This window comes from Lolium perenne, chromosome 6 (genome assembly GCF_019359855.2).
Source record: "Lolium perenne isolate Kyuss_39 chromosome 6, Kyuss_2.0, whole genome shotgun sequence".
In the NCBI taxonomy this organism is placed as follows: Eukaryota; Viridiplantae; Streptophyta; class Magnoliopsida; order Poales; family Poaceae; genus Lolium; species Lolium perenne.
This window is the reverse complement of record NC_067249.2, coordinates 205545843-205567342: the sequence shown is the minus strand read 5'-3', so window position 1 is coordinate 205567342 and position 21500 is coordinate 205545843. Positions and strand designations below refer to the sequence as shown.

At 46.0% G+C, this 21500-nt stretch overlaps 1 protein-coding gene across 1 annotated transcript; it reads left to right on the top strand.

The window, feature by feature from the left end:
* Positions 1 to 18908: 18908 nt before the first annotated feature.
* Positions 18909 to 20457, top strand: LOC139829930 (protein trichome birefringence-like 19). Its single transcript, XM_051336912.2, has 2 exons — positions 18909 to 19521; positions 19596 to 20457. Exons 1-2 carry the CDS (start codon positions 19072 to 19074, stop codon positions 20355 to 20357), a joined length of 1212 nt encoding a protein of 403 aa, XP_051192872.2. The 5' UTR covers positions 18909 to 19071; the 3' UTR covers positions 20358 to 20457.
* The last annotated feature ends 1043 nt before the right edge of the window (positions 20458 to 21500 follow it).

Sequence of the window (21500 nt, the reverse complement as noted above, 5' to 3'; positions counted from 1 at the left end):
CCGCCTTCCCCTTCGGTTGTCCCAATTTCTGTCACTTTGGGGCCTCGGGTTCCGGACAACAATACGTGTATACAACTTGCAGGTAAGATCATAAAACAATGCATATCATCATGAAGCAATAACATGTCAGATCTGAGATCATGGCACTCGGGCCCTAGTGACAAGCATTAAGCATAACAAGTTGCAACAATATCATAAAAGTACCAACTACGGATACTAGGCACTATGCCCTAACAATCTTATGCTATTACATGACCAATCTCATCCAATCCCTACCATCCCCTTCAGCCTACATCGGGGGGATTACTCACACATGGATGGGGGAAACATGGCTGGTCGATGGAGAGGCGTCGGTGGTGATGATGGCGATGATCTCCTCCAATTCCCCGTCCCGGCGGAGTGCCAGAACGGAGTTTCTAATCCCGAGACGGAGTTTCGCGGCGGTGGCGGCGTACTGGATGGTTTCTGGCGACTTCGACTTCTCTTCTCGCGTTTTTAGATCGAAACCCTTAAGTAGTCCAGAGGGGGGCGTCAGAGGCTGGCCGAGGGGGCCACACGCTAGGGCGGCGCGCCCCCCTTACAGGCCGCGCCAGCCTAGTGTCTGGGGGCCCTGGGCCTCCCCCAGGCCTGCCCTTCTGGCTCCGTGATTCTTCTGGAAAATAAGCCCTTTGACATAAATTCCGAGGATTTTCCTGAAAGTTGAATTTCTGCACAAAAACGAGACACCAGAGCAATTCTGCTGAAAATAGCGTTAGTCCGTGTTAGTTGTATCCAAAATACACAAATTAGAGGCAAAACAATAGCAAAAGTGTTCGGGAAAGTAGATACGTTTTGGACGTATCAACGCCTAATAGGCCTTTCACAGAGTACATACCTGGACAAGATTCTATAGAAGTTTAGAATGGATGAAAGCAAGAAAGGGTTCTTGCCTATGTTGCCAGGTAAGGTCTTGAGTAAGACTCAAGGTCCAGCTACGGCAGATGAAAGAGAAAGGATGAGCAAGATCCCCTATGCTTCGACAGTAGGCTCTCTCATGTATGCCATGCTGTGTACTAGACCGGATATCGCACATGCTGTTAGTTTGACCAGCAGATATCAAAGTGATCCAGGAATGGAACACTGGACATCGGTCAAGAATATCCTGAAGTACTTGAAAAGAACTAAGGATATGTTTCTTTGTTATGGCGGTGACCAAGAGCTCGTTGTAACCAGTTACACCGATGCAAGTTGGAACACCGATCCTGATGACTCCAAGTCTCAGTCTGGGTACGTGTTTATATTGAATGGTGCGGCAGTAAGCTGGAGCAGTTCCAAGCAGTGCCCGGTGGCGAAATCTTCAACAGAATCTGAATATATAGCGGCTTCAGAGGCTTCATCGGAAGCGGTATGGATGAAGAGGTTCATTGTTGAGCTTGGTGTGGTTCCTAGTGCATTGGACCCGTTAGTCATTTATTGTGACAACACGGGTGCCATCGCCAATGCAAAGGAACCAAGGTCACACAAGAAGCTGAAGCATATCAAGCTGCGTTTTCATTCGATTCGCGAGTACATCGAAGATGGTGAAGTAGAGATTTGCAAAGTACACACAGATCTGAATGTTGCAGATCCGTTGACTAAAGCTCTCCCTAGGGCAAAGCATGACCAACACCAGAATGCCATGGGTGTTAGGTACCTTACAATGTAATCTAGATTATTGACTCTAGTGCAAGTGGGAGACTGTTGGAGATATGCCCAAGAGGCAATAATAAAGTGGTTATTATAATATCTTTGTGTTTATGATAAATGTTTGCATACCATGCTATAATTGTATTAACCGAAACATTGATACATGTGTGTTATGTAAACAACAAGGAGTCCCTAGTAAGCCTCTTGTATAACTAGCTTGTTGATTAATCGATGATCATGGTTTCGTGATCATGAACATTGGATGTTATTAATAACAAGGTTATGTCATTAGTTGAATGATATAATGGACACACACCCAAATAAGCGTAGCATAAGATCAAGTCATTAAGTTCAAATTGCTATAAGCTTTCGATACATAGTTGCCTTAGTCCTTTGACCATGAGATCATGTAAATCACTTACACCGGAAGGGTACTTTGATTACATCAAACGCCATTGCGTAAATGGGTGGTTATAAAGATGGGATTAAGTATTTGGAAAGTGTGAGTTGAGGCATATGGATCAATAGTAGGATTTGTCCATCCTGGTGACGGATAGATATACTCTGGGCCCTCTTGGTGGAATGTCGTCTGATTAGCTTGCAAGCATATGATTTGATCATAAGAGATGACATACCGCGGTACGAGTAAAGAGTACTTGTCGGTAACAAGGTTGAACAAGGTATGGAGATACCGATGATCAAACCTCGGACAAGTAAAATATCGTGTGACAAAGGGAATTGGCATCGTATGTAAATGGTTCAATCGATCACTAAGTCATCGTTGAATATGTGGGAGCCATTATGGATCTCCAGATCCCGCTATTGGTTATTGCTCGGAGAGGAGTCTCGACCATGTCTGCATAGTTCGCGAACCGTAGGGTGACGCGCTTAAGGTTCGATGTCGCATAAGTAGATTTGAATATGGTATGGAGACGAAGTTTGTTCGGAGTCTCGGATGTGATCCAGGATGTCACGAGGAGGTCCGGAATAGTCCGGAGAATAGGATTCATATAAGGGAAGTTGATTTCTGGGTTTCGGAAATGTTCGGGATTTTTCCGGTGATTGACTGGAAGGTTCTAGAAGGTTCCGAAAGGGTCCACCATGGGGCCCACGACCTAGGAGGGCTAGCATGGGCCAAGGGGATGCCCCCTGGCCTAATGGGCCGGGGCCACATGCCCCCCAAGGCCCAGGCCGGCCAAACCCCTAGGGTTTCCTAGGGGGGATCAACTTGGGGGAGGGGAAAGCCCTCTCTCCCCCTTTGGCTGCCGCCCCCCTAACCCTAGATGGGAAGGGGGGCCACCCCAGCCGACTGGCCCCCTATATAAAGAGGGGAGGGGGTGGCCGGCCACTACACCCCATCATTAGCCCCTCTTTTGGCCGCCTCTCCCTCCACCATAAGCTGCTCCGGCTTAGGCGAAGCCCTGCAGTTTTCTTCCTCCACCTCCACCACCACACCGCCGTGCTGCTGGAATTTGGAGGAGATCTACCACACCTCCGCTGCCCGCTGGAACGGGAGAGGAAGGAGCTTCATCGACACCGTACGCGCGACCGAGTACGGAAGTGCTGCCGGATTGCAGCACCGGGGACGATCGTCTACATCAACAACGAGATTAATCTCGTAGACTTTGGAATCTTCGAGGGTTAGTCTCATCTCCATCTCGTTGCTTCGATCTTGTAGATTAGATCTGTAGGGATTCGTTGCATAGAAAACAAAAAATTTCCTACCGCGAGAACGCAATCCAAGCCAAGATGCAATCTAGAAGATGGGAGCAACGAGGGGATGATCGAGACTCACCCTTGAATATTTCCAAAGCCTACAAGATGAGGCTCTTGTTGCTGCGGTAGACGATCACTTGCCGCTTTCAAAAGCGCGTAGAAGATCTTGACGGTGCCACAATCGGGCAGCACCTCCGTACTCGGTCACACGTTCAGTGTTGATGAAGACGACGTCCTTCTCCCCGTTCCAGCGGGCAGCGGAAGTAGTAGCTCCTCCCTGAATCCGGCAGCACGACGGCATGGTGGCGGTGGCGATGGAGATCTCCAGCGGAGCTTCGCTAAGCGTTGCGGGAGAGGAGGAGGAGGTGGGGCGGCTAGGGTTTGGGAGAGGGGGGGTGGCCGGCCACTATGGGGTGCGGCCAAGGCTGTGGTCTTGTGGTGGCCGGCCCCCTCCCCTTGGCCCCTCTTTATATAGGTGGAACCCCCAAGTGTTGGACTACAAGTCTTCGAATAAGACCCCAACCCAAAACCTTCCATGTGTAGGTAAACCTACCCAAGGTGGGATTCCCACCTCAAGTGGGACTCCCACCCTTCCATGAGGGGGGTGGCCGGCCACCCTTGGTGGAGTCCACCTGGGACTCCACCCCTCTAGGGTTGGCCGGCCATGGGAGGTGGAGTCCCTTCGGGACTCCGCCTTCCAAAGTGATTTCTTCCGGACTTTTCTAGAACCTTCTAGAACCTTCCATAAATGCACCGGATCATTTTCAAACTTATAAAATGACTTCCTATATATGAATCTTATTCTCCGGACCATTCCGGAACTCCTCGTGATGTCCGGGATCCCATCCGAGACTTCGAACAATACTTTGAACTCCATTCCATATTCAAGTTCTACTAATACAACATCAAACCTTAAGTGTGTCACCCTACGGTTCGCGAACTATGTAGACATGGTTGAGAACTCTCTCCAACCAATAACCAATAGCGGGATCTGGAGATCCATAATGGCTCCCACATATTCAACGATGACTTAGTGATCGAATGAACCATTCACATACGATACCAATTCCCTTTGTCACGTGATATTTTACTTGTCCGAGGTTTGATCATCGGTATCTCTCTATACCTTGTTCAACCTCGTCTCCTGACAAGTACTCTTTACTCGTACCGTGGTATGTAGTCTCTTATGAACTCATTCATATGCTTGCAAGCTAATCAGACGACATTCCACCGAGAGGGCCCAGAGTATATCTATCCGTCATCGGGATGGACAAATCCCACTGTTGATCCATATGCCTCAACTCATACTTTCCGGATACTTAATCCCACCTTTATAACCACCCATTTACGCAGTGACGTTTGATGTAATCAAAGTACCTTTTCGGTATAAGTGATTTACATGATCTCATGGTCGAAAGGACTAGGTAACTATGTATCGAAAGCTTATAGCAAATAACTTAATGACGTGATCTTATGCTACGCTTAATTGGGTGTGTCCATTATATCACTCATATAATGATATAACCTTGTTATTAATAACATCCAATGTTCATGATTATGAAACTAATCATCTATTAATCAACAAGCTAGTTAAGAGGCTTTACTAGGGACTCATTGTTGTTTACATAACACACATGTATCAATGTTTCGGTTAATACAATTATAGCATGGTATATAAACATTTATCATAAAGATATATAATAACCACTTTTATTATTGCCTCTTGGGCATATCTCCAACAGTCTCCCACTTGCACTAGAGTCAATAAACTAGATTACATTGTAAGGTACCTAACACCCATGGCATTCTGGTGTTGGTCATGCTTTGCCCTAGGGAGAGCTTTAGTCAACGGATCTGCTACATTCAGATCGGTGTGTACTTTGCAAATCTTTACTTCTCCATCTTCGATGTACTCGCGAATCGAATGATAACGCAGCTTGATATGCTTCAGCCTCTTGTGTGACCTTGGTTCTTGTGCATTGGCGATGGCACCCATGTTGTCACAGTAGATGACTAGTGGGTCCAATGCACTAGGAACCACACCGAGCTCTATAATGAACCTCTTCATCCATACTGCTTCTGATGAAGCCTCTGAAGCCGCTATGTACTCCGATTCTGTTGAAGACTTCACCACCGTGCACTGCTTCGAGCTTGCCCAGCTTACTGCAGCACCATTCAATATAAACACGTACCTGCATCGTGACTTAGAGTCATCGGGATCAGTGTTCCAACTTGCATCGGTGTACCTTCTTACAACGAGCTCTTGGTCACCTCCAGCACACAGTAACATATCCTTACTGCATTGCAAGTACTTCACGATATTCGTGACCGTTGTCCAGTGTTCCACTCCTGGATCCCTTTGATATCGGCTAGTCAAACTAATAACATGTGCTATATCCGGTCTAGTACATAGCATGGCATACATGATAGAGCCCATCGCCGAGGCATAGGGATCCGACTCATCCTTTCTCTTTCTTCTGCCGTAGCCGGACCTTGAGCCTTACTCAAGACTTTGCCTGGTAACATAGGTAAGAATCCTTTCTTACTTTCGTCCATTCTAAACTTCTTTAGAATCTTGTCCAGGTATGTACTCTGTGATAGCCCTATTAGACGTCTTGATCTATCTCTAAAAATCTTGATGCCTAATATATACGATGCTTCACCAAGGTCTTTCGTTGAAAAACTATTATTCAAATAACCTTTTACACTGCTTAATAGTTCTATATCATTCCCAATCAATAATATGTCATCTACATATAATATCAGGAATGCTACAGAGCTCCCACTCACTTTCTTGTAAATACAGGCCTCTCCATGACACTGTATAAACCCGAAGTCTTTGATCACCTTATCAAAGCGTCGGTTCCAACTTCTCGATGCTTGCTTCAGTCCATAAATTGAACGCTGAAGTTTGCATACTTTGTCAGCATTTTTAGGATCGACAAAACCTTTGGGTTGTACCATATACAACTCTTCCTCAATGTCTCCATTAAGGAACGCCGTTTTGACATCCATCTGCCAAATTTCATAATCGAAAAATGCAGCTATTGCTAACAAAATCCTCACAGATTTTAGCTTCGCTACAGGTGAGAAAGTCTCATCGTAGTCAACACCTTGAATTTGTCGGAAACCCTTTGCGACAAGTCGAGCTTTATAGACAGTAATATTACCATCAGCATCTATTTTTCTCTTGAAGATCCATTTATTCTCGACAGCCTTGCGGCTATCAGGTAAGTCTACCAAAGTCCACACTTTGTTATCATACATGGATCCCATTTCGGATTTCATGGCTTCTTGCCATTTGTTGGAATCTGGGCTCATCATCGCTTCTTCATACGTCGCAGGGTCTTCATCATTGTTGTCCACAATCATGACATTTAGACAAGGATCATACCAATCAGGAGTGGCACGTTCCCTTGTCGATCTGCGAGGTTCAGTAGCTATCTCGTTTGAAGTTTCATGATCATTATCATTAGCTTCCTCTGTTGCCGGTGTAGGCGGCACAGGAACATCTTCCGGTACTGCGCTACTCTGATCAATGAGTGAAGATTCAACAATATCATCGAGTTCTACTTTTCTTCCAGTCACTTCTTTAGTGAGAAATTCTTTCTCAAGAAAGGTTCTGTTCTTAGCAACAAAGATCTTGCCTTCGGATCTGTGATAGAAAGTGTACCCTATAGTTTCCTTAGGGTATCCTATGAAGACGCATTTCTCCGCTTTGGGTTCTAGCTTGTCCGGTTGTAACTTTTTACATAGGCTTCGCAACCCCAAACTTTTAGGAACGACAGCTTAGGTTTCTTATTAAACCATAATTCATACGGTGTCGTTTCAACGGATTTTGATGGTGCTCTATTTAAAGTGAATGCGGCTGTCTCTAATGCATAACTCCAAAATGATAACGGTAAATCGGTAAGAGACATCATAGAACGAACCATATCTAAGAGAGTTCGATTACGATGTTTGGACACACCGTTTCGTTGTGGTGTTCCCAGCGGTGTCAATTGTGAAAGTATTCCGCATTTCTATAAATGCATGCCAAAATCATAACTCAGATATTCACCTCCACGATCAGATCGTAGAAATTTAATCTTCTTGTTACGTTGATTTTCTACTTCACTTTGGAATTCCTTAAACTTCTCGAAAGTTTTGGATTTATGTTTCATGAAATAGATATACCCATATCTACTCAAATCATCTGTGAAGGTTAGAACATAACGATAACCACCGCGCGAGGCTACACTCATTGGTCCGCACACATCGGTATGTATGATTTCCAATAAGTCTGTAGCTCGCTCCATAATACCAGAGAATGGAGTCTTAGTCATTTTTCCCATTAGACATGCTTCGCATCTATCAAGTGACTCAAAGTCAAGTGATTCAAGTAATCCATCGGTATGGATTTTCTTCATGCGTTTCACTCCAATATGACCAAGACGACAGTGCCACATATAAGTAGAATTATCATTCAATCTAATTCGCTTAGCATCAATATTATGAATATGTGTATCACTACTATCGAGATCTAATAGAAATAAACCATTCTTTTCAGGTGCTCGACCATAAAAGATATTATTCATAAAAATAGAACAACCATTATTCTCAGACTTGAATGAATAACCGTCGATCTTGCATTAAACAAGATCCAGATATAATGTTCATGCTCAACGCGGGTACAAAATAACAATTATTGAGGTTTAAAACTAATCCCGAAGGTAGATGTAGAGGAAGTGTGCCGACAGCGATCACATCGACTTTGGATCCATTTCCAACGCGCATCGTCACTTCATCCTTCAATAGTCTTCGTTTATTCTTTAGTTCCTGTTTCGAGTTACAAATATGAGCAACCGAACCAGTATCAAATACCCAGGTACTAGTACGAGAACCAGTAAGATAAACATCTATAACATGTATATCAGATATACCTTCTTTCTTCTTCTTGACAAGGCCGCTCTTCAGATCTGCCAAATACTTGGAGCAATTACGCTTCCAGTGTCCCTTCTCCTTGCAGTAATAACACTCAGCATCAGGCTTAGGGCCAGTCTTAGGTTTCACAGGAGGCGTGGCAGCTTTCTTGCCACCCTTCTTGAATTTTCCCTTAGACTTGCCCTGTTTCTTGAAACTGGTGGTCTTGTTGACCATCAACACTTGGTGCTCTTTCTTGATCTCAATCTCAGCAGATTTCAGCATGGAGAAGAGTTCAAGTAACTCTTTGTTCATGTTCTGCATATTGTAGTTCATCACAAAGTTCTTGTAACTAGGTGGCAGTGATTGAAGGACACGATTAATCCCCAGTCGGTTAGGAATCACTATTCCCAAGTCACTGAGTTTCTTCGCATGCCCGGTCATGGCAAGCATGTGCTCACTAACGGAGCTGCCTTCTTCCATCATGCAACTGAAGAAGTGTTTTGATGCTTCATAGCATTCCACGGCCGCATGAGTTTCAAAGATATTTTTCAACTCATTGACCAATTCATGAGGATCGTGGTGCTCAAAACGTTTTTGAAGGTCGGCTTCCAGACTGCATAGGATGGCACACTGAACTTGAGTGTACCGAGTTTTCTGAGTCGCGTAAACATTCTTTACTTCATCGGTTTCAGTTTCTGCAGGAGGGTCACCTAGCGGTGCATCAAGCACATATTGCAGGTTTCCACCATTGAGGAAGATCCTCACATGACGGAACCAGTCGGTGAAGTTGCTACCGTTGCTCTTAAGCTTTTCTTTCTCTAGGAACTGGTTAAAATTGATAGGGGACGCCATATCTACAACATATATTTGCAATAGTTTAGACTAGGTTTATGACAAATTGAGTTCAAATTTTAATTCAACAAAATTAAAAACTAGGTGAACTCCCACTCAAAACAATATCCCTCGAATTGTCTTAGTGATCACACGAACCAAATCCACCACACCAAGTCCGATCATCACGAGACAAGATGTAACTTCAATGGCGAACACTCAAAGTGTTCATCATATCAATCATATGATTCATGCTCTACCTTTCGGTATCACGTGTTCCGAGACCATGTCTGTACATGCTAGGCTCGTCAAGGCCACCTTAGTATCCGCATGTGCAAAACTGGCTTGCACCCGTTGTATGCACTTGTTGAGTCTATCACACCCGATCATCACGAGATGCTTCGAAACGACAAGTCTTGGCAACGGTGCTACTAAGGATGAACACTTTATTATCTTGATATTTTAGTGAGAGGGATCATCTTATAATGCTACCGTCGCGATCTAAGCAAAATAAGATGCATAAAAGGATTAACATCACATGCAGTTCATATGTGATATGATATGGCCCCTTTGTCTTTGCGCCTTTGATCTTCATCTCCAAAGCACGGACATGATCTCCATCATCAACGGGCATGATCTCCATCATCGTCGGCGTAGCGTCAAGGTCAATGGCGCCGTCTTCATGATTGTTCTCCCATGTAGCAACTATTACAACTTCTTTGAAATACTACTCAACATGAAATTTAAAGACAACCATAAGGCTCCTGCCAGTTGCCACAATACAATAATGATCATCTCATACATATTCATCATCACATTATGGCCATATCACATCACCAAACCCTGCAAAAATAAGTTAGACGCTCTCTAATTTGGTTTGCATATTTTACGTGGTTTAGGGTTTTCGAGTGAGATCTAATCTACCTACGAACATGAACCACAACGGTGATACTAGTGTTGTCAATAGAAGAGTAAATTGAATCTTCACTATAGTAGGAGAGACAGACACCCGCAAAGCCACTTATGCAATACAAGTTGCATGTCGAGCGTGGAGCAAATCTCATGAACGCGGTCATGTAAAGTTAGCCCGAGCCGCTTCATCCCACTATGCCACACAGATGCAAAGTACTCAAACTAAAGACAACATAAGCATCAATGCCCACAAAACCATTGTGTTCTACTCGTGCAACCATCTATGCATAGACACGGCTCTGATACCACTGTAGGGATTCGTTGCATAGAAAGCAAAAAAATTCCTACTGTGAGAACGCAATCCAAACCAATATGCAATCTAGAAGATGGGAGCAACGAGGGGATGATCGAGATTCACCCTTGAAGATTTCCAAAGCCTACAAGATGAGGCTCTTGTTGCTGCGGTAGACGATCACTTGCCGCTTTCAAAAGCGCGTAGAAGATCTTGATGGTGCCACAATCGGGCAGCACCTCCGTACTCGGTCACATGTTCGGTGTTGATGAAGACGACGTCCTTCTCCCTGTTCCAGCGGGCAGCGGAAGTAGTAGCTCCTCCTTGAATTTGGCAGCACGACGGCGTGGTGGAGGTGGCGATGGAGAGCGCGCGGCAGAGCTTCGCTAAGCGTTGCGGGAGAGGAGGAGGAGGTGGGGCGGCTAGGGTTTGGGAGAGGGGGTGGCCGGCCACTATGGGGTGCGGCCAAGGCTGTGGTCTTGTGGTGGCCGGCCCCCTCCCCTTGGCCCCTCTTTGTATAGGTGGAACCCCCAAGTGTTGGAATACAAGTCTTCGAATAAGACCCCAACCCAAAACCTTCCATGTGTAGGGAAACCTACCCAAGGTGGGATTCCCACCTCAAGTGGGACTCCCACCCTTCCATGAGGGGGGTGGCCGGCCACCCTTGGTGGAGTCCACCTGGGACTCCACCCCTCTAGGGTTGGCCGGCCATGGGAGGTGGAGTCCCTTCGGGACTCCGCCTTCCAAAGTGATTTCTTCCGGACTTTTCTAGAACCTTCTAGAACCTTCCATAAATGCACCGGATCATTTTCAAACTTATAAAATGACTTCCTATATATGAATCTTATTCTCCGGACCATTTCGGAACTCCTCGTGATGTCCGGGATCCCATCCGAGACTTCGAACAATACTTCGAACTCCATTCCATATTCAAGTTCTACTAATACAACATCAAACCTTAAGTGTGTCACCCTACGGTTCGCGAACTATGTAGACATGGTTGAGAACTCTCTCCAACCAATAACCAATAGCGGGATCTGGAGATCCATAATGGCTCCCACATATTCAACGATGACTTAGTGATCGAATGAACCATTCACATACGATACCAATTCCCTTTGTCACGCGATATTTTACTTGTCCGAGGTTTGATCATCGGTATCTCTCTATACCTTGTTCAACCTCGTCTCCTGACAAGTACTCTTTACTCGTACCGTGGTATGTAGTCTCTTATGAACTCATTCATATGCTTGCAAGCTAATCAGACGACATTCCACCGAGAGGGCCCAGAGTATATCTATCCGTCATCGGGATGGACAAATCCCACTGTTGATCCATATGCCTCAACTCATACTTTCCGGATACTTAATCCCACCTTTATAACCACCCATTTACGCAGTGACGTTTGATGTAATCAAAGTACCTTTTCGGTATAAGTGATTTACATGATCTCATGGTCGAAAGGACTAGGTAACTATGTATCGAAAGCTTATAGCAAATAACTTAATGACGTGATCTTATGCTACGCTTAATTGGGTGTGTGCATTATATCATTCATATAATGATATAAACTTGTTATTAATAACATCCAATGTTCATGATTATGAAACTAATCATCTATTAATCAACAAGCTAGTTAAGAGGCTTTACTAGGGACTCATTGTTGTTTACATAACACACATGTATCAATGTTTCGGTTAATACAATTATAGCATGGTATATAAACATTTATCATAAAGATATATAATAACCACTTTTATTATTGCCTCTTGGGCATATCTCCAACAAGATCTTGGGTGTTCCATAGATTAGATCTGTTGGTTTTATTCGTCTTGCGGTAGGAAATTATTTGTTTTCTATGCTACGAACCCCATCAGCGCTGCTACGTTGTCGTGGACGGCGAGTCTCCTGGTACAGATGGCGTCGCTCGGGGTGGCTCCAATCGACGGCGAGGTGCTGCAGATGCCGGCGGTGCTCCGACGTCAAATTGGCACTACTCCGGCTACAATGTGGCAAGGGATTTGTTCGAGGAGAAGCAGAGATGGGAGGAGAGTGAGATGGTGTGAAGAATGGAGGAGCGGGGGTGCTCTATTTATAGCAGCGGAGGGGTGCTGCGGGTGCCCGTGGAGGTCGATCATGGCACAGCCGTTCTGGTGCGCGAAGGGGCAAGGCGAGGACGGCACGGTGCAGCTGGCATCATGGCGAGTCTCGCGTGCTAGCTGGCGCGGCGAAAGCAGGATGGGATGGCGCAGGAGAGGGCGGCGCTTGCTACGGGTCCAGCGACACTTTTATTTGCGGGCGGCGGCGACAGGGCTTGCGCAAACGCTCGAGCATGTCTACGGTGTAGCCGTTGGCGGGAAGATGCCGTGCACAGAGACGGAGGGGCAGGGAAGGACGGATGCGGCGGCGCGTGCTACCGCTCTGGCGCGTCCAGTGCGCGGTGAGCGCGCAGGCTGGCATGTCCTGGACGCTCTGGGCACGTACGGGGCTGGCCAATGCCGGCCTCTCGCGTGCCAGGGCTTGGCCTAGGCTGGTGCAGGGTGGTCTGGAGATGCTCTGTGATAAGGTTAAAGAGAGAGAGAGAGGACCAGAGATGGGAGGTGGCATGATGGTGTGCAAGGGTGCACGGCATGGCCATGTCCTACTGTGCTCCTTGCTTTAATCACCAAAGCACTGGCATGGTTTGATGCAGGGGACATAGGAGGACAAGATTGATCCAGGTTTGTCTCAAGTTTAGGCCAAAATCCAGTGTGTAAAAGAGTGTGTGTAAAAAGCAGATTCCTGCCTGCCATGTGTTCGACCAAATGGTCGCAAGAACATTTTTGTTGAATTTTGCAAATCTTTTTGGTGGAGTTGATTTGAATAATGTTTGGAGCATAATGGTGGTGGTGGTGTGCAAAATGGTGTTGGTTTGTGAAATCTCAAAATGGGTATGATCTACTTTTTGTTTCAATGTTGCTACTTGTCAAATTTATATTAAGCAAAGGGGGCAGAGTCAACCATGTTGGTCAACACACAAAGAGTTCACCTTGGTGTGCTCTTGGATGAGGTGGAAAGAATTGGGAGGGTTTACTCTAAGATTTGCTTAATAGAAGGGCTCAAAGTGGGTAACATTTTATTATGGGCAGATTTGACCATTATCACATGTGATTAGAATTTGAATTTTCTTTTGCTTTGATTTGTGTTTCTTTGATTCAAAAGTTTTTATTATTGGTCTATTGAGGTTTCACAAGCATTGGCACAAGCCAAAGTGGCCTTGGTTGAGGATTTTCAAAAATGGCCATAAGTGTATGTGAGTGATTATTTGTATCTTTTCCATTTCTTTTCTTTCTCTCTTTTTGGGTTCCATGATCATGTCCTGGGGTTTAAGCATCTTGAATAATCACACAAACAATCATCATGGCAAACATCAATTCATTCATGTATGATCACTATGCACATATGCAACACTAAGCATGGCACCATATTTAATTAAAAGTTTTTGTTAGTTCTAAATTTTGAATATGGAAACTCGTTGTCTTATTGATTTGAAATTTGGGATGTTACAAACTCTTCCCCCTTACAAAAGATCTCGTCCTGAGATCTTAAAGAAAACTAGGTACTAAAGAGATCTGGGAATTCCTTCTTCATATCTTCTTCTCACTCCCACGTGGCTTCTTGTTCTGTATGGTTACTCCATTGAATCTTCAGGAACTTGATACTTCTGGTGCGAGTGGTTCTGAAAGCTTCTTCCAGGATTCGAATAGGTACTTCGCGATAGGTCAAGTCCTTGTTGATATCAACCGATCTGTGGTCGATGTTCTTGAAAACCTCCATCTTCTCAGGAACTTCCAAACACTTCCGAAGTAACGAGATGTGAAACATATCATGTACAGCTGCCATCTCCTCCGGCAGTTCTAGCTGATAAGATACTTCTCCTCGGCGACTCAGAACTTTGAAGGGTCCAACATATCGGGGTGCAAGCTTTCCTCTAAGCTGGAACCTCTGCATTCCTTTAAGGGGTGATACTTTGAGATACACAAAGTCTCCGATATTGAAAGTCATATCTCTGCGTCTCTTATCAGCATAACTCTTCTGTCGAGATTGGGCAGTCTTGAGGTATTCACGGATCTTGTGAACCTTCTCTTCAGCTTCGCGGAGAATATCTGGGCCGAAGATTTGACTATCTCCGACTTCCGACCAGTTAAGAGGGGTACGACACTTCCTTCTGTACAGGGCTTCAAAGGGGGCCATCTGCAAACTGGCTTGATAACTGTTGTTGTATGAGAATTCTGCGTAAGGCAGTCAGTCTTCCCATTTAGATCCATATTCGAGCACACAGCCTCTCAACATATCTTCCAGTATCTGGTTGACTCTTTCGGTCTGTCCATCAGTCGGTGGGTGATAAGCTGTGCTGAAATTCAGCCAAGTTCCTAGTCCTTCATGTACTTTCTGCCAGAATCTTGAGGTGAATTGGGATCCTCTATCTGACACAAATGACTTTGGGGTTCCGTGCAGGCTGACTATTCTGGAGATATATAACTCAGCTAGCTTAGGGCCTTGATAGGTGGTCTTGACTGGGATGAAGTGGGCTACCTTGGTTAATCTATCAACCACTACCCAAATAGAATCATTTCCTCTACTTGATTTGGGCAATCCGGTGATGAAGTCCATTCCTACAGAATCCCACTTCCATTCGGGAATCTGTAATGGCTGCAGTAATCCTGCGGGTCGCTGATGCTCTGCCTTCACTCTCTGACAGATATCACACTTGGCGATGTAGCTTCCGATTTCTCTATTCAGTACATGCCACCAAAATTGTTCCTTCAAATCTTGGTACATCTTGGTTCCTCCGGGATGAATGGAGTAAAGGGTGTCATGGGCTTCTTTCAGAATGACTTGTTTCAACTCTGAATCTGACGGCACGCATAAGCGTCCGTTGTACCAAAGAACTCCTTCTTCATCTTTGGTGAATCTAGGTGCCTTTCCTGCAGCTATTTGACTCTTGATTCCATCAGTGCTAGCATTTCCCTTCTGGGCTTCCTTTATCTGACTAATCAAGGTAGGTTGGAGTTCAATGCTTGCTAGGAATCCTTCACTAACTAGCTCCATTCTAAACTGCTCAAATTCTTGATGCAAACTAGGTTGCTCTTCTGCGATCATGGAGTTCAACTGGCACAGCAGTCTACTCAGGGCATCCACTACCACATTGGCCTTGCCGGGGTGGTAGTGAATTTCCATATCGTAATCCTTGATTAACTCTATCCATCTTCACTGCCTCATATTCAGCTCCTTCTGAGTGAAGATATACTTCAGGCTCTTGTGATCGAGTAGATCTCACATCGATTACCCATGCGGTAATGACGCCATACTTTCAGGGCTAAGACTACTGCTGCTAGCTCTAAGTCATGGGTTGGATAATTCTGCTCATGTTGCTTCAATTGCCTAGACAGGTATGATATCACTTTGCCTTCTTGCATCAACACACAGCCAAGACAAATCTTGGAGGCGTCACAGTAGATGTCAAATGGCTTGGTGATGTCCGGCATGATCAATATTGGGGCTGAGGTCAATCTGCTCTTGAGCTGCTGGAAGCTCTCTTCACATTTATCAGTCCATTCAAACTTCTTGTCTTTCTTCAATAGTTGAGTCATTGGTCTTGCTATGCTGGAGAATCCTTCAACAAACCGGCGGTAATATCCCGCCAATCCAACAAATGCACGGACTTCAGTCTGAGTGGTTGGGGCTTTCCATTCTGCGACGGTCTTGATCTTTGCGGGGTCAACGGCAATTCCTCCTGCAGACAAGATATGTCCTAGGAATCCTACTTCCTTTAACCAAAACTCACATTTGCTGAACTTGGCATACAATTGATGCTACCTAAGGGTATCCAGGACAACTTCCAAATGTTGCTCATGTTCTTCTTCTGACTTGGAGTAGATTAGAATGTCGTCGATGAACGCAACAACAAACTTATCCAAAAAGTTCATAAAGATCTTATTCATGAGATTCATGAAGTAAGATGGGGCATTGGTCAATCCAAATGACATGACATTGTATTCATACAATCCATATCTGGTGGTGAAGGCAGTTTTGGGGATATCCGTTGCACGAATCTTCAGTTGATGGTAACCAATCCTAAGATCAATCTTAGAGAACACTTTGGCACTGGTCAGCTGGTCAAACAGGTCTTCTATCTTTGGCAAGGGGTATTTGTTCTTGATGGTGACATCGTTAAGCTTACGGTAATCCGTACATAAACGAGTGGCACCATCTTTCTTATCCACAAACAAAACTGGGGATCTCCAAGGCGACGCACTTGGTCGAATCAGACCTTTGTGTAGCATATCATCCAGTTGTTTCTTCAGTTCTACTAACTCTGCTGGGTTCATACTACAGGCTCTCTGGGCTATGGGTCCTGTTGCAGGGATTAACTCAATGATAAACTCGATATCCCGATCTGGAGGCATACCGGGTAGATCATCAGGAAACACATCGGGGTATCGACAGACGACCCTGATCTGATCCAAGGTTGGTTTGGCTAAACTCTGGTTGCAGGTGAACTTTCGGGGCATCCTTTCAGATACATGTTCTACTATCACTCCGGTGCTACTAGTCATGGTGATGGCTTTCTTCGCACAATCAATCAACCCATGATGTTTGGACATCCAATCCATACCAAGTACTACTTCCAAACCTTTTGTTCCCAGAATAATCAAATTTGCATAAAAATCTATTGCATGAATTCTGATGGGTACATCTTTGCAAATTTTTCTAGCTTTTGTAGTTGAACCAGGGATTTGAACTATCATGACATGCTTTAAACTGATGGGTTGAATCTTACTAGTGCATGCAAAATCTTGAGTAACAAACGAATGCGATGCTCCAAAATCAAACAACACTCTTGCAGGTACTGATTTAACAGAAAACATACCCAGCACAACATCTAGCGCTTCCTGGGCTTCTTCCGCACTCATGTGAAAGAGGCGGCCGCTGCGGTTGTTCGGGTTGTTCGGGGCAAACTTCCTGTCGGTTGAGACACTGCGTTGCTGCTGAGCAGGTGCAGCGGTGTTGGGGGCAGTCTTGGCTAACCTTTTGGGGCACTCATTGGAATAGTGACCCACCACTCCACATTCATAACAAGTGATGGTGGACTTGTCCTTGGGGGTGATGGGAACAGTATTGCTCCCAGTCCTTGGAGCAGTGTTGGAGTTGTTGTGGTTGCCGGGGGCTCTCATAGGGGCACGGTTGAAGTTGTTGGTGTTGGCATGGTGGTTGTTGTTGTTGTTGTGGCCTCCTGGCCTTGGGTGTCCTCCACTCCGATTCTGGAAACTCGGACGTGACATTGGCATCGGGGGCTTGTTGTTTCTTGGGGCAAACCCACCGCTTGAGTTTGGGCGAACTAACCAGTCCTGAATTTTCACAGTAGGAGTCCAACACCCGTTGCAAGAAAGTTGCATTATCCATATTCGCCTTCATAAGGATTAGAGAATCATCGGCAAAGAGTAAATGGGACACCGATGGTGCATTCCTGCACACACTCACACCTTCAATACCACCAACTTCTTCTTCATGTAACAAGGTACTAGATAAACCTTCTGCACATAGGAGGAACAAGTAAGGGGACAGTGGATCCCCTTGTCTTAAGCCTCTTGTAGGTGCAAAGTTATCTGTCTCTGTTGAGTTAAATATCACCTTATAGGACACCGAGGTAACACGTGCCATCATTAGGTCAATCCATCCATCAGAAAAACCCAATTTTTTCATCGTATTTCTCAGAAAAACCCATTCCACCCGGTCGTAGGCCTTATGCATATCCAATTTCACCGCACAGAGACCTGCATTACCATTCCTTTTATTCTTGATTTTATGGATGCACTCATACGCCACCAACACGTTATCCGTAATCAACCGTCCCGGAACAAAAGCACTCTGAGTAGCGGAGATCACTTCAGGTAAAATTTGTTTCAACCTATTCGCCAACATTTTGGAGATAATTTTGTACACCACATTACGGAGGCTGATGGGTCTGAACTGTGTCACCACTTCTGCGGAATCGATCTTTGGAATAAGCACAATATTTGTCTCGTTCCAGTGTTCTGGAATAGTACATGAGTTAATTGCTTGCAAAACTTCAGCTGTTATATCTTCACCCATCAGATGCCAATTTTTTTTTTATAAAAGATTGCATGCAAGCCATCCGGGCCAGGAGCTTTTAGGTCTCCGATACTGAAAATTTTCTTCTTAACCTCCTCTGGTGAAAATGGAGCCAAGAGCTGCGCATTCATCTAGTCAGTCACCCTTGGTTGTATTTTTTTTCAGGAACATAGGATATGTGCCATTCACCTCCGAGGTAAAAAGATTAGTAAAATAATCAGAAATCAATGGATTTAAATCATTACCTTCCACCCATCTCCCTGTATCACTTCTCAGCTTTGCAATAAAAAAATTCTTCTTACGATAAGGCGTAATACATTTAATTCGTGATCTGTCCTAGTTAAAAGTCGTAACTAAAAATAGTCACGTCCTTAAATATATACGCAGTAGTACTATAATATACTCGATCGAAAGAGTTCTTTCCCTGAGTATTTCCGCAGCTACGTGCCGGATCAAGTCGCATGCATGTTCGTGCAACAAGACAGCAAATCAGAAGTTATTCTAGACAGCTAAACACCCAATAAAAAAAGAAGGAAACCTACTACTACTATAATGAAACTATCAATTTGTTCTGTTCTGCCTCCCTCTCAGTAGCTAGTTGCCTTCCGCGCGCGATGAAGATGAAGCCTAGCAACCAAATCGCGCGGATGGCAGCTTCCGCCAGCGGGCTGCTCCTGAGCCTCCTAATCGTCGTCTTCACCACATCGAAGTACTCGCTGCTGAGCGCTGAGCGGTTCATATCCGCTGCCACGGCGAGATCATCCCGCCCGGCCAGCGACGACGCGGCGTGCGACGTGGGTCGGGGCGAGTGGGTGGCCGACTCGGCCGGGCCCTACTACACGAACGCGACGTGCGCGCTGATCGACGGGCGGCAGGACTGCATGAAGTACGGCAAGCCGGGGATAGAGTCCATCCTCGGGTGGCGGTGGCAGCCCCACGGCTGCGACCTCCCCCGCTTCGACGCTGCCGCCTTCCTCCGCCTCGTCCGGGGAAAGTCCATGGCCTTCGTCGGGGACTCCGTCGCCCGTAACCACATGCAGTCCCTCATGTGCCTCCTCGCCAAGGTACCTTCAAGATTTCCACTTCACTTGCAGAAGCGCTTCAGGTGGATCGATCACGGTCAGTCGTCGTCATGCAGGTGGAGTACCCGATGGAGATCGAGCCGAGAGGCTGCGTCCACTGCACGCGCAAGTACCACTACCGGGAGCACGACTTCACGGTGTGCGTGTTCTGGACGCCGTTCCTGGTGCGGTGGAACCTGACGCACGGCGGGCAGTCGTTCATTGACCCGCACAACGTGTACCTCGACGAGGCGGACCCTGAGTGGAGCGGCGACGTCGCTGGCTACGACTACGCCGTTCTCAGCGGCGCCAAGTGGTTCACACGCCCCACCGTGCTCTACGAGGGCGGCCGCATCCTCGGCTGCGCCAACATGGACGGCTGCGAGGCGGCGCACAACGCCACCGACGTGGCCCCGGACTACGCGGTGCGCGCGTCGTTCCGGACCGCACTCCGTGCGCTGGCCGGGTTCCGCGGCAGGGTGGTGGTCCGGACGGTGGCGCCGCCGCACTACGAGAACGGCAAGTGGTACAACGGCGGGAACTGCCTGAGGACGCGGCCAGTGCGGAGCAACGAGACGAGCCTGCCGGAGAACGAGGCCGCGTTCCACGCCGCGCAGGTGGAGGAGTTCCGGACCGTGGCGTCGGCAGCGTCGGCGGCGAGGTTTGTGCTGATGGACGTGAGCGAGATGATGCAGATGAGGGCCGACGGACACCCCGGGCAGTACAGGCACTGGCCGCACGAGAAGGTCGGCTTCAGCATCGACTGCATGCACTGGTGCTTGCCTGGGCCCGTCGACGCATGGAACGAGCTTCTGCTCCATTTGCTTCTGAGTGGTTAAACAGGAGTAGCTTTTTTTAGAAAGCAAAATTAGCTTTTTTTAAATGCTTATATTTCAGAACGAAGGTAACATATACACGATTGGTCATGTTACCGTTGAATTGCACAATATGAATCGATTCCTCCTCAAAATAGGAATTTGTCCCGCTTTATCTACAAAGTCGCAATGGACAAATCCATATAAGGTCAAGATGAGAACCACTTACAAAATATATTAAAGAAAAAACAAGAAAGAACACAAAAAATTCCAAACTTGCCACCAAAGACATGGACACGAGACTGAGTCGAGTTGGGGCTCCATGACGATGCCCCCAAGAGAGCAATGACGCACTGCGCCGTTGCCATCGAGACCACGAGGTCTAGGATTTTCATCCGGAGCTGTACCGCAGGGTGGATACCCACAACGACCCCCAAGAGGGTTACGACACCCGCAACTATCACCGCCGTTGGCACTGAGGCACTGAGCTTTCGCCTGAAATTGCACATTATGAATCGATTTGGATTATTGGATCTTTTTTTTTCGAATTAAGAAACCCAGGCTCCCGATTTCATTGACAATAAAACCGTAACACAGAGTTCCCAGGGTCACATTTTTACTATCCTATTCTCTACTTTGCACGAACGCTACCATGTACTCATCATCATTTTAACTAGACCACGAACTAAAAGGCAACATAAAGGTCTGGCAACCTTCTGGCTCCCGACGTACAGCCCTAGAAGCCAAACTGTAAAGTCCAAATTCAACCATACTCTAGTCTCCTCCTCCTGACAGCAGTTGCACTGCGATAACTTGAGCCTAACGGTTTTGATGTCTACAAACAGTACCAATAAGTCACTCTGTATGACACTTTACCAACTGACAAGGTATAACCTTATCAATGTTTGTAATGATGGACTTGGGTTTAACTGACAAGGTATAACCTTATCAATGTTCGTAATGATGGACTTAGGTTTTGAGGAAGAAGAATGATGGTGAATTCAAACACCGGTCAGTCAAACTAGATAGCCGACGAAAGTATGATCAAGGGTGAAATCACTGAGATTGTATTATCGAGAATTAGGGTTACAAGGTGTTGCTAGTCATGCAATCTCCTCCCCCGGCGGCTTCTCCTAAGCCTTATATAGTAGGCTAGGTCTCAGAGTC